Source organism: Lissotriton vulgaris, chromosome 4_1 (genome assembly GCF_964263255.1).
Source record: "Lissotriton vulgaris chromosome 4_1, aLisVul1.2, whole genome shotgun sequence".
Lineage (NCBI taxonomy): Eukaryota > Metazoa > Chordata > Amphibia > Caudata > Salamandridae > Lissotriton > Lissotriton vulgaris.
In genome coordinates this window covers 2,018,086,502-2,018,100,850 of record NC_141691.1, presented here as the reverse complement: position 1 = coordinate 2,018,100,850, position 14,349 = coordinate 2,018,086,502, and the positions used below count along the sequence as shown (strand labels likewise).

Below are 14,349 nucleotides of genomic sequence, written 5' to 3'. Positions count from 1 at the left end.
CCTCCCTTCCCCCCAAGCCTCACAAAGTGTTGGGCAATGCCACATTCAACCAAAACCTAGCTACAGGTAGCTGATGTGTAGTCCATTCTTGGTTTGCACACCATGCCACTCCTGACAGGGAACAACCATGTGCAAATAAACCTCGGTTCTGCTCCAATAGGATCAGTCCAGCCTAAACAGCCGGGCCACTGAGTAGGAACACAAGCAACCCAAGCCCAATGCAAGCTGGCATAAAAGGATCAAGGGCCAAACCCAATGCCTGTGCCCGTAACTGCACAGGGTAGTGCAGAGGCATTAGGGAAGTGAAAAGGCATCAATCAATCAATCAATCAAATCGTTTGTAAAGCGCACTACTCACCCGTGAGGGTCTCAAGGTGCTGGGGTGGGGAATGCTGCTACTGCTCAAAAAGCAAGGTCTTGAGGAGTTTTCTGAAGGTCAGCAGGTCTTGGGTCTGCCGTAGGTGGATGGGTAGGGTGTTCCAGGTCTTTGCGGTGAGGTGGGAGAACGATCTGCCGCCTGAGGTCGCTCTTCGGAACGGGGGACCGTAGCGAGGGCGAGGTCAGCGGAGCTGGTGGGTGGAGGTGTAGAAGCTGAGTCGTCTGTTGAGGTACGTTGGTCCGGTGTTGTGGAGTGCCTTGTGTGCGTGGATGAGGAGCTTGAAGGTTATCCTCTTGTTGACCGGGAGCCAGTGCAGGTCTCTCAGGTGGGGTGTGATGTGGCTGCAGCGAGGGATGTAGAGGATCAGGCGTGCAGAGGCATTCTGGATGCGTTGGAACCGTCTCATGAGTTTGGCCGAGGCTCCTGCGTAGAGGGCGTTACCATAGTCCAACCTACTGCTGACAAGGGCCTGGGTGACTGTTTTTCTCGTTTCAGTGGGGATCCACTTGTAGATCCTACGGAGCATGCGGAGGGTGTTGAAGCAGGAGGAGGAGACGGCGTTGACCTGTTTAGTCATGGAGAGGGTGGAGTCGAGGATGACCCCTAGGTTGCGAGCGTGGTCAGTGGGTGTTGGAGCAGTTCCCAGTGCTGTCGGCCAACAGGAGTCGTCCCAGGCCGAAGGGTTGGATCCGAGGATGAGGACGTCCGTCTTGTCAGAGTTCAGCTTCAGTCGGCTGTTCCATTCAGCAACGGCCTTCATTCCTTCGTGAAGGTTAGTGTTGGCGGTGTGGGGGTTCTTGGTGAGGGAGAGTATCAGCTGGGTGTCATCGGCGTAGGAGAGGATGTTGAGGTCGTGACGATGGGCGACGTGGGCGAGCGGTGCCATGTAGATGTTAAACAGAGTTGGACTGAGGGATGAGCCCTGGGGTACGCCGCAGATGATCTCGGTGGCTTCCGAGCGGAAGGGGGGGAAGGCGGACGCTCTGTGGTCTGCCGGAGAGGAAGGAGGTGGTCCAGTTCAGGGCCTTCTCTTGGATCCCAGTGTTGTGGAGGCGTGTTCGTTGTGTGTGGTGACAGACCGTGTCGAAGGCAGCTGACAGGTCCAGGAGGATGAGGGCCGTAGTTTCTCCGTTGTCCAGCAGGGACTTGATGTCATCAGTGACGGCGATGAAGGCAGTCTCGGTGCTGTGGTTGCTGCGGAACCCGGACTGGCAAGGGTCCATGATGTTGTTCTCCTCGAGGTAGCGGGTCAGTTGTTCGTTGACGGTCTTCTCGATAAACTTTGCCGGGAGCAGGGAGATGGGCCGGAAGTTCTTGAGGTCCTTGGGGTCCGCCTTGGGTTTCTTGAGTAAGGCGTTGATCTTGGCGTGCTTCCAGCTCTCCGGGAAGGTTGCTGTCTCGAAGGAGGTGTTGATGACTTTCCGGAGATGGGTTGCGATGGATGTGCTGGCTTTGTTGAAGATGTGGTGTGGGCATGGATCTGACGGAGATCCGGAGTGGATGGTGTTCATGATTTTGATGGTGTCATCATCGTTGATGTTGGACCAGCAGAACAGGCGGTTGGTGGTCGTGGGGTGGAGGTCTCAGTGGTTGTCGGGCGGTCGTGGTGTTGAAACTGTTGTGGATGTCTGTGATCTTGCGGTGGAAGAAGGTGGAATGCGAGTCGCACAGGTCTTGCGAGGGTGGGACGTCGTTGGTGTTGGAACTGGGGTTGGAGAGTTCCTTCACGATGTTGAAGAGCTCTTTGCTGTTGTGTGCGTTGTTGTCTATGCGGTCTTTGAAGTAGGTCCTTTTGGCAGATCTGATGAGGTGATGGTGTCTGCGGGTGGCTTTCTTGTGGGTGGAGTGGCTGTCCGGTGTTCGTTCACGGAGCCAGATCTTATCCAGCTTTCGGCAGGTTTGCTTGGAGGCCCGGAGGTCTTCAGTGAACCAGCTGGTTTTCTTGATGCTATGATTGTTGGAGGGTTTCTTGATCGGGCAAGGGTGTTGGCGCAGTCGTTGATCCACTGTCTGAGGTTGCTGGCGGCGGTGTCTGGGTCGGTATGGTCGGCGGGTGGGCTCGGGTGCGAACATTAATCTAACATTTCGTAAGTGTGCGGGGTACAGAAAAGGTTGGGTACCCCTTGTATTGACGATTAAATGGCTAACCTTCTTTCCCAACTGTTTATTTGTACCTTTTGCCTCTGCTTGGGTCTTCACGCATATGTCCATCACAACTTTTCTTTTGTTTAATCCTTGGCCTTCAGGGGTGGGAAGGACCGGTCATGTACCCCCTATCCCAGGAAAATGCGGTTATAATTTATTCTGAAGTTTTTGGTGGCTCCCACGTTTCAAATTTCTGAAATGTTCTATTATTTTCCTTTCATAGTTTTCTTATTGTACAAAACAAACCCTTACTGTTACTATCTGCCCAACTCGCCCTGGCCACCGTCCCACGGATCCACAAGACCAGAACCGGAGGAAGATCCTTCTCCTACCTCGCCGCCATGACCTGAAACACCTTGCCCCTCCACCTCAGGCAATCTGCGTTGTTGACCTAATTCAGGAAGGACCTCAAGACCTGGCTGTTCAACAACCTTCACACGCAGATGGATCAGCACCCCATCCCTACCCCCCAGCGCCTTCAGACCCTCGCGGGTGAGTAGTGGCGCTTTCCAAACCACTGATTGATTGATCTCATCATAGGTTTGCCTGGACTTGCAACCTTTCCCGCTCCTTACCCATTCTTGAAGTTCCTCTGGGATCAAATTGTCTACTAAGAATTCCACACGTCCCTCTCCATGGTCCTGCAGCTATCTTTTCACAACAGCAAGGTAGATGGTGACAGTTGCAATCCAGGATACAGATGGCATCAATACAGTGATCTCTGGGTCCATGTATAAATTAATTGCACACAATACCTTTCTTTGTATACATTGCATGTGCTCTATGATATTCAAGCCAATGATATGTAGCCGTTCTGTAGGGTGCTGTGAAGTCAAAAAGGACATGTCACTGTGCACTGCAGGGCAATACATGTGCCTTTGGTATCCCGTGGCTTTGGCACCCACAAAAAGGCCCACTAGGGGATGCTGGAAATGAAAGGACCACGGTGTTACTTACATCTGTGTCCCATGTTCTATGTCACTGCTTGGCTTGCTTGAGGGATGATGCTTGAATGAAATAGTATATGTGGAATAAGTGCTTAATTTGAGCCAGTGGTTTTCAGTACTCCGCAGCAGCACTTAATTCTCAACACCGGCTCTTATGACAGTCTGCCAAATGGTGGTGCTGTTGTCTAATTTTGGTTTGAGCACAACAACAGTTGTTTGATTATTCAATGTACTTTAAAAATTAATAATACCTGAAGCCTTCACCATTCTTACACCTTTTTGTGGCTGGAATGGTCAGAACTGTCGTACTTGTAGAAGTGAGATGGTTAGCAGTTGTGTTGGTGCTGTCTCCGGCAGCACTGGCATGGGCAATGGGTGATGCAAGCTGCACTGGCCTCCTGAGAAGGGCCCTAGCACTAACCTTTTTACAAATTAAGCACTGTGAGGAATGCTGGCTGTGCGATGGAGTAGGAGTCGGGAAGGGGAGTAGACAAGCCTTTGCTCCAGGTGGGTGTCCTTCTGTCGTCACACTAAGTAACACAATAAATAAGCATCCTTTATAAAACAGCGACTCGAGTCTCATGACTATGAAGGAACTTCCACTGGAACTAAAGGATAAGATTAAGAGTTGTACCAAACACACAGAAAGCTAAAGTGCAGCACAGGTGTAATTTTCAGGGCCAAAAATGCACAAGATTCTGTAAAAGAAGGAGCTTCTCAAGATGAGTTCGCAGTATTCATACCACGGTTAGAAAGGCTGAAATAACTCACCTTCCAATCGCTCGTCCACAATGGCCAGGCTCTTCAAGAAGGCGTTCTGCGCCTGACGCAACGACTCGCTGGACTGGCTAGATTCATAGCTGTACAAATAGGTGCGGCCAATGGTGGCCCAGGCCCTCTGCTCCTCAATGTCATTGGAGACTGAATGGGCCAGCTCCAGGTGGCGGCGCTGGTGCTGCAGTGGGAAAGCACAGAGGTGAGATTTCACAGTAAGTCTTACCATCAACAAATTAGGAGAGCACGTAGGGTGTTTTATGTTGAGCAAATCGAATCAGTAAAAAACTCCACTAAGAATATTTTTTGTGTAGTCAAACAATTGACTTCCTTAGACCGTGTCACAGCAACACTGCCTGCCTCCACGGACTATTGTAATAAAGTAGCGGATTTCTTCTTGAGAAAATATATGCAGCCTTCCCTGAAAGTAGCAGGAATTATATCTCTGCTCCAGCTATAAAGGATTCCGGGGTCGAGGATAGGTTTTCATTCCGCCCTCCGGAAAAAAGTGACGTCCTAAAAAGTATGGAAGCAGTTAAATCTGGGTCTCCCCTGGATTTGATCCCCCCTAAATATTTATTGCGAGGGAAAGAAGCCATTGCACCGGTTCTTACCAAACCTCTGAACATGTCCTTCAGTTCAGGGCAGGTTGCTAGCAACTGGAAACATACTATGATGGTACTACTGCTAAAGAAACCTTCTCTAGACCCAGCTCTCCCAGAGAATCTGAGACCTATATTGTTGCTTTCCTACTTTGCTAAAATTGCAGAGAAACAAATAAATATTCAATTGACCACGTTTTTGGAAGAAAGACGTGTTCTCCATAAAACCCAGTCTGGTTTCTGGCTGCCTCACAGCACCGAATCGGTCTTCCTTCTAGCTTTGATGACCGCATTTGATGAGGGAAGAACAACTGCACTGATCTTACTGGATCTGAGTGCTGTGTTTGACACCGTCTCCCACGACCTTCTGTTGGAATGGTTGTGGGAGGTCGGGGTCGGTGGCAGCTCATGGGAATGGATCAAACACTTTTTGCAGAACAGATCCTTCCAGGTCTTACAACATCCTTTTAAATCTAAAGTATGTCCTCTGTCTCAAGGGGTACCAAAGAGCTCGGCCCTTAGTCCAACTCTATCTAATGTTTACATGAACCAGCTGGCACACATTGTGCTGAGACATGGGGTGAAACTGGTGTCATATGCCAATGACACTCAGTTGATTGTTACACTGGAGCAAAAGGGGGCAGGAACGGCATCCGCTTTCAAGGTCTGCTTGAGTGATCTTGCTGACTGGGTGAAGTTCAGCTGATTGCAGCTGAATGCTGGAAAGACGGAGGTGATGGTAGTTGGAAAACAGCCCTCTATAGGGTCACATTTGTGGTGGCCGGAGGAGCTGGGACCTACTCTGACTCCCAAGGCTAAGTTCAAGTATTTGGGAGTATGGTTCGACAACACCCTATCTTATTCAGAGCAGATATCAGCTGTGGTCAGTATCTGCTTAAGCACTCTAAACATTTTGCAGAATATCCTGGACCTACTGGCACTAAACGCCAAAAGAACCATGGTACAGGACCTAGTTACGTCCGGTTTGGATTACTCTAACATCCTTTACCTAGGGGTGACCAAAAGAAATCTGAACATTTTTCAGAAGTTTCAGAATGCTGCGGCTCGGCTGATATTGAATATCCCTAGGCAGGCATCGGTGGGGGCTGCCTTGAGGAAATTACACTGGCTCCCTATGCAGGCTAGGGTCACCTTTAATGCTTTGTGCTTTTGCCATAGGATCCTCAACGAGAAAGGGCCAAAATATCTGTGCCCCCTTCTCACTGCCTATAGACTGGCTCGGAATCTGAGCTCGGCGGGCACATCGAAGATGATCGTGCCTAAGGTTCGTAAGGTATGGCAGGAGGTCGTTCCTTTATCTTTCTCCCAAATAAGGCCTGGAACGAACGACCTGTGGAATTGAGGACTTGTCCATCAGAGACATTGTTTCGGAAAAAAATTCAAACATGGCTCTTCCAATCTCCCCCAGGGGGCCAGTAGTAGGCAATCTTGCATCTTAGGGCCTTGAGGCTAGAGTGTGGAAGGCCTGGGCCAGTTGCTGTGGTATTACGATGTCCTAGAGCGGGGACACTCCGTTGGAGTAACCAGGCGCTCTACAAGCTTAATAATAATAATAATAATACTGTGGATTGGAACAGGACACCGGTCTTCCTGTGACGTATACAGTACAGCTAAGACAGTAATAGAAAGCCATCCATTGGTTTCCGTCGAATGCAGCAATCAAAGTTAGCTCTAATTCCTGGCATTCACCATCCTACTAAATACACACACAATGGGCCCGGAGAATTTAAAGGCCGGCAGGAGTTGACTACCCAAATCTTCATCTAAGGCCACAAAATATACGCCTGGGTCTAATAGAGAGAGGAAAGTAAGAAAGAGAGGAAAGAGAATTGGTGTCACTCAAACATATGGGGTATTCCCTTTAAGGATGTATTCCCTCTCTTTCTTACTTTACAAGACAAACCCTAACATCCAGACGCCTGCCACCACCCCACCTCCCACCAAGCCCAATTGTGGACTACATTGACATAGACTTCAAAGAAGATTATTCTGAACCTGTGTTGTTTATAACGTACCTTCTATTTTACACTTTTACCACATTGTACTCTAAATGTTCTGCATTTCTCATTTCTGTAAAATATGCTGACTTAGATTATCTTTACAGCACAGCATAGCCACAATAATAATATACATCATACTTTACACAATATGAACATCCCTAGGTAGCTGCCACAATAAATTTAGATTAAAAGCAACTGTTCATAAGATTTTTCTCTGGTAAAATTCAGAGTTATTTTCATGGAACCAGCTGCTAAGATCAAGGCTGTCCAACGTAGGTCCAAGACAGTCATAAAATATAAGTTTATCTCAAGGAATCTGACTGGGAACAGTTTATATCATGGACAGGTCAACTGCACGCCTTTCTACCCATCTTGTCGGCAAGTGTGGGCACCACCTCACCTTAAGAGCTGCTTCATAATTCCCCAACTCTGCCAAACATTCCCCAATTTTCCTGTTGGCAACAGCAGAACCAATCACGTCATGGACCCCCTCGCAGATCTGTAGCTCCTGACGGTGTTCTTCAATTGCCTCGCGGAACTGCCCTGTGGAGAAAGGAGTTCAGAGAAGTGTCAAAAGTTGGAACCCGAGGAATGAGGTACGATGGAAGCAAGGGCTGAGACTCACTGATTACTTCATCATTTAGTGTCCCAACAGTTACCAATGGAACCTTTCCCATTTTAAAATAAATCTCTGGTCACCCACACCATTCACCAACTAGAGTCATGGTGAAATCTGTGGAAAGTGTGGATGAACCATCACAAAATTCTCAGAAAGGCCGGTCACATGTGTGTTTTCTGTCCTTCATTTAACCGGGAGGTATATACAATTCTTCCCCCTCTGTTCTCTCATCTGCACTTCAAAAATATTCCTTGCATCTCATTTCAAAATATTTCTGGTGAACATTGGAACAACTTGGTGTCTCTTCTCTAGAGTCTGTTAACTATCTTTTACAACTGACTTCCAAAACCAAACAGATTATTCAAGAAGAGGCACCCTAAAAAATGAATACAGCTAGGTCTTCTGCAAACCTCCATATTTTCCCAACATGCAGACTTTGTCTAACAGTTTAAAATCTTTGAGGTCACTGGACATGCAACAATGAAGTCAGCCTCTACTGCAGTGGCCTCCAATTCTACATCTTTTATTGCCCTTCTGAGTTTGCCTTCTCCAAACAGGATGCAGCACTTGAATGCATTAAACTGATGTTGCCTCCTCAGTGAGAACTCATTTTCTCAAAACTCTGTGGTACTTGCCTGCTGTTAGAAATCTTTTGTTCCGTCATGCTGTTATACGGTCTCTGGACCTTCACAGAAAGATCAAAAATCACAACTATGAACTTTGCTGCTACTGAACATTACTTCTCCAAATATGTCAGAGCCAATGAGTTCCCTTGAGATACTAGTATTAGTCAGCTCTACACAATCTCATACCGAGGAACAAGAATGTCTGCGTCTTGACACATTAAGGGTTCAGGGTCAACACCTTAATGTTGTGTCTCTCTGAATGCATCTTAAACCCCCATCACAAAACCTTCTTCACAGACATATTCATTGCTCTCCTCACTACAGATCTACTTCCTCCCCTTAACTCCCAAGCCTCATATGTGGTCCCTTTGAAGCAAGCACTGGCAAGCTCTCTACCAATATGCTGCCTATGCCAGACAAGCTCCACATAGTTACCAGTTTTCAGTACAAAATCTAGAGTTCTATGTTCCTGCTGAGCTGACTTGGCCAACCTGAGTTTTAAAGTCCCTAGGGCTTCACTGTAGGACGTCACTCCTCAGGATGCTACTCTCGTTACTTCCACCCTATGCTTTCCCCAGGGATATGGTACGTCACTTTCCTGTATGCTGCTCTCTTCTGCTTCTAGTCCAGCCCCCAGATAGTTTCATCTGACGGCAAACATTGTTGCGACAATGATCAATATACCCGCTAATCTGATATGTACACTGATCGACAACGGTTTAGTATTAAGATCCAGTTCTTGATTAGTGAATTGATTGGGAACGTCACACTACACCAGAAGCTGGCATTTTACAAGGAGCGTCTATTCTCCATTATATCCCTTTCATCAAAACTTAAAAACAAGGAAACTGTATAATTACAATGATTTGAATGAGTTTGGAAAGATGCGAATTATTCACACACTGGATACAAACTAAAGTCTCAACTCTGAGATTTAGCGTCAAGCATCACAATAAAATCTGCCTTTTGAGACCTTTCCATGAATCCGGATGATCTTTACACTGGCCGATGGGCAGAAACTCTCGAACCATAATCAGTTGATGTAAGATTTGCAAAGATGGCAGCTCAGGAGTCTCCACAGCAAACCAATACCACAAAATCACTAGCAGCTGTCCACAACGCGCATAGAAAAGTCAAGCAAAGAATTGAGGAAGCCTTCCCATAAGCAGAGGGATAATAATAACGACCGGACACAAATGTTTGATGCTAGATTTTACTAAATCTCCTTCGATAATTTAAGAATTATGAAACGTTGTGAGAGAGTCTAGACAAGACATATGAGCTACCGCACACAGACGTCCCGCTAACGCAATATGGGCCCTTTAATCCTCTACAGACTGCAGCTCATCTAATGTCATATTCTGGTGCTTTTACGCCTGACCGCACAGCGCTATGCTAAACACAGTGAATGGCTTAACTGAAAAAACTACTAAACCACCTCTGGTTAGAAGCACCACAGATCACTCTAAACAACCTAAAGAAATTAAATGAAGGGCTCCAAAATACCCCCTAATAACTCCTACCCTAAATCTAACAAAGGATCAATGGACTCAAACTGGGGCTCCTCTGTGAAGCCTGTAAAAGAATCTTATTCTTAAAATGGCCTCTCAAGTCAGAATATCAATTGGGCTTCACTTGAAGACAGCAGCCACTCATGGAAGGGCATTCTCCGCACGTTAACATGGTTTTATGATGAAGGATTTTGTTCAAAGCTAAGACTGAATAATCTTAAAGAGCTTTTTTACTCCTAGAAATACACAAATTAACTGGAAGCCCTCAATCTTATGTTCCCAGCAGACAGCAGAAGGAGTTGGGGCTAGCAGGCACAAATCCCTCCTTTTCTGGTTAACAACCATGGTCATGTCTGTGGCTTGCTGGCGATGCTTAGAACCAGAGAACATAACGTATGAAAGAGGCAGTGATGTGCTACTGAGGAGAGACCCACGTCACAGTAATCGCAATAACCTTCTTACAGAAAATGAGACTATGAGGCAAGCGAAAACTGTAAGTGAGTTAAAGAGCTGCGCAGCTAACACCTGCTGTAGGTCCATACTTGCAAAAGGCTGGCACTGACACCACACCTTTGGGGTCATCATGAAACGACCAGATGGACAAGTCTGTGAGCTGGATCCAAGCTCCATGCTGTCTTTTCAAGCTTCACGTATCCTTCCTTGCAATGATTTTACAAGTCCCCCAGTGCTGTGCTCGGTTGCCGTTAGTGACCACTTACCACCTCCCTCACAAGACTGGTGCCCATCCTGATGAACCATCCTCGCCCGCCGGGCGCCAGCTCTGAAATGCTCTGCCACCCAAAAGAGAGCTGTCACAATATATCTGCTGAGGCCTACCTACCTTTACCGGCTCAGTGCTTGGACACCCTCTGTAGTGGCAAGAGGCGCTCTACAAATCTACCGATTGATTGATTGGAAGATCTCGAGGGTGCAAAGCGATGACAAATCCCTTTGCCTAAAGCTTGTCGACTGGATGAGGACTCTTCAGGCCAAGGCGCAGACTCACCCTGCTCATCAGCTAGGCAGCTTGGGGGAGAAAGTTCCCTCTGCCACCTTTATAATAATGATTTTTCAGATTGTGCCCTCAACATTTCACGCTCCGCAGTACCTTCAGGACCTTCCTTCACCGGGCGACCCTTACACACACAGCTTCTCATCTGCAGGCCTGGGAGGGGCCTTTTCTAGTCAGATTGTCGTGCCCACACAATTGGTTAAACTTGGCCACCTTGGGCCACCGTCCTCCGAGCACCAACCCTCAGCTCACAGCTTAGATACAGCCTGGTGTGATCTTCATCAAGAGAACTTCGGAGTCCAGAGAGGGTTTCTTTGGAGATAACAGTGTGCACCACCAAGCCATTTTTAAACGGATCCCCTTGTTTTCGACGTTCGGTCTTGGAATATTAAATTAAAGTCATTGCCAAGCCTGGTGGCAACGGATTTGATTATATATAATGAATAAAGATGGACGGGTTTAATTGGAACCACCAAATTGACTAAGTGAAAATCTCCGTAATTGAATCCGGTGTGAGCGGATACAGGGGGCCGCTGATGACGCAGGCCCTAGGGCTGCTGATGCGATTACTGGACGGGTTATTGAGAAGGATCCATGCGGGGCTCCGTCCCTTTCACACGTACGAGCCGGGAGAGTTTATCCCTTGGTGTTGCTGTCTGTGTGACTCTCTTTCGCTCACGGTACCAAGTCAGCTTGTCAGAAACCTGCATTAAAGTCGGCAGGGCCTGATGTGATGACTGGTATTGCGTTCGCAAACCCAGCGATTCACAAAGTCACGAGCTTTTCCATTGCAGAAGCGTGATGTGCAATGTCCTAAACAGATTTTGCGACGGCACTTGCAAAGCGTTAATCAGTGACAGACGTCACAGAGGGGGTGGTAGGTGATCCGCACACGCAAAGCTGTGAATCGTGTCCAGGAAGTGGTTAACGCGCTCATTAGGCGCTCAATGCATCCTGCCACATGGGAAACTTTCTTTTTGACGCGGCTTCAGTTCCTTCAAGAGACACGAACTGCACACAACATGTTTCCCACCTAGGGCTGCTAATGCAGATGAGATATGGGGCTCTGCTTCGCGTCAAGGCCACCGTCACTTTGTTCATAGCCAATCAAACGGGTTGGACATTGTGACGCGCTTAATTAATATTTATTAAGACATTTGGAGACCCCTAACAACGAACAATTATGATGAGCCCCAAGAGTAGACAGGTGCCTCTATTCACAGTCCACGGTTTGCGACAAGAGATAGTACATCAAACAAATGTAAAAAGACAAAAACAAATGTGTGCTGTACTTGATGACAAGTGGCAGGTCCACAGGCATGGAGTCCCTTTGTCTTTAAACCGCTTTCCCCATCCTGAGCATAGGATATGGTTTCACTTTCTTCACTTGCCGGACCCAGGGTGATGGGAGCTGGGCTGACCTCGTAGCACGGGCCGCCACCGCAGACCCAAGAAAATATGGTCTCAGGTTTGTTTACTCCTTTGAGGGATGCGAAGATTACTCTAGCCATATCATTGAATGAGGAGTCTTGGGAACCTACAGAGAGTGACCCACCTTCAGCTTTAGGCCATGCTGGGTCTTTGACCAGGAAGGCATCCATAGGCTCTCGTTCAGGATTCTGGGCATGTGAAAACGTGAAAAAGCCTTTTATTGTTCGATTACTTAAAATCATTACAATATACTAGCAATGTAAAAGAATTGTATAAAAGAAAATAAGTTACATTCCCTACTTATTGGTACGACCTAGTAGAGCATAAAACCTTAAAAATAGTGTCACATTCTAGATATACAGTTTGAGTGCAAAGTGCATTCGTTTTAAACGGGCGGTATGTACGCGACTTCCATACTTCCGCGCCAACTGTTTTCTTTATGGGGCTCTATCTCCGCGGACAATGCAGCTCGAATTAGTTCTATGAATTTCCCCAGCCGTGCAACTGTTTGAGTTGAGATCGAAGAAAAACACAAGTCCAAGACTTCGCTGCATCGTGTGAGGGCCTGGGCTCTGCAGATTGGGATGACCAAACGATGCCTCTCACTAGCTAATTTAGGGTAACAGCACAACAGATGGAGCCAGGATTCCTGATGGTAATTGCAAAGTCTGCATGCAGCTAAATTATCCGGGCGGGCCCAGCTTTGGTTAAAATCCACGATGGGCAATGCGAGAAGCCTCATGTAAGTGATCTTTTTTCAGGTTTGGACAGATTGTGCTTGCTCGAGAAAAGGCTGTGGTTTTCCCACTATATAGGAGGCATCCAGTGAAGAAAGGTTTAGTTGGTGATGTAAACTTTCCAGGTCTCTTGCGTGTGATATATACTTGACCGGTCTGTTCACAGCTCTTTTCAATGCAGCTATTGGAATGTTTAAATTGTCCAGGTTTTGCACTTCTATTTCTAACAATTTTGTGGCCACTGACAATTGCGCATGCCATGGGGAACCACTTTCTTCAAAGATTGTTTTAATTTGCGCTTTCAAGGCTGTTGCTGGAGCTCGCAGGGTACTAATATAGTATTTTATAGTGTCGCCAAGACAGGAAATATCTGGGCGAGATAGACCCAGCTCCAGCCTTACTCTGGCTCCTCTGGCCTGTCGTGAGATGCCCAATACTTTCTTGTATACGGAGATTTGGTAGCTCATGAAAAAGTTAGTAAGGGCGCCAAGAAAGGTTAAGTGGCCGTAGTTGACTGAGGGCACTACTTTTGCTTTTAGGAGTTTCAGAATGGGTTCAGTGGATGTACTGTGTAGTCTTTGGTTGAGACTTCTCAAGCTGCAGATGATTCCGGCCCCTTTGTTTCTTGGATATTTCAAGTGAGCTGATTATTTTGCCCCTTCCATTAGCCTGAGACCCAAATAGTTATGGCTTTTACAAGATCAGATTTTAAGGTCACCTAGGTGCCATTGAGCTGTCTTCTTTCGATGGTACTTCCCAAAGATTAGTATCTTGGTCTTCTCCTGGTTTACCAGTAGATTATTCTTTAGATTGAATCTGTGTAGCGCTTCTAAGGCTTTCTGTAGACCTGACCTAGTGTGGTCCAGGATTACAAGGTCATCCGCATATTGGAGGATTTGAAGCCGCACATTCCCCAACTTTGGAATAACTAGATTTGCCCTCTCCAGGGCTTGACCCAAGTCGGATATGTAGATGTTAAAATGTAAAGGGGCAAGGACGCACCCTTGTTTGTGGCCGTTATTAGTTGGCAGCTTGGTTGTTAACGACGTTTGGCTGGTTTTAATGCGCACCCAGGTCCCATCATATAGAGCAATCATCGCCTTTAACAACTTTTGGGGCATGCCCCAGTTAGTGAGTTTTCTCCATAACTTACCACGATCCACTGCACTATAATCTATGAAGCAGCAGAACAAAGGGGGTTGAGAGGGCTGAGTCGCGCGTAGGGACAGATGACCCAGTGCTAGGATGTTATCTATGGTAGAGCATTGAGGTCTGAATCCGGTTTGGAAGAATGGGAGAATGTTGTGATCCTTTGCCCAGATTTCTAAATCCTTCAGCAACACTCTGGCGTATGCCTTTGCTTCTATGTCTAGCAGAGCAACAAGGCGATAATTTTCAAGTTTTGTGCGGTCACCTTTTTCATGAATCGTGAAAAGTATTGAGCCTTTTCATGATGATGGAATGGTGGCCGTTTCAAAGGCGTACTTGAAGAGTGGGGTTAGCTGGTCTGCCCAGAATCCATGGGACACTTTGAACACTGTCGCT

General features: G+C 47.1%; 1 protein-coding gene across 1 annotated transcript in view; it reads right to left on the bottom strand.

Moving 5' to 3' along the window:
• The window catches only part of TONSL (tonsoku like, DNA repair protein), a 419,298-nt gene that overhangs the window by 358,843 nt on the left and 46,106 nt on the right, over positions 1–14,349 (bottom strand). The window contains exons 3-4 of the mRNA XM_086966418.1: positions 7,269–7,411; positions 4,243–4,426 (exon numbers count right to left, since the gene is read on the bottom strand). Coding sequence (XP_086822544.1) covers positions 4,243–4,426; positions 7,269–7,411 — 327 coding nt within the window. The remainder of the gene's footprint in view (positions 1–4,242; positions 4,427–7,268; positions 7,412–14,349) is intronic.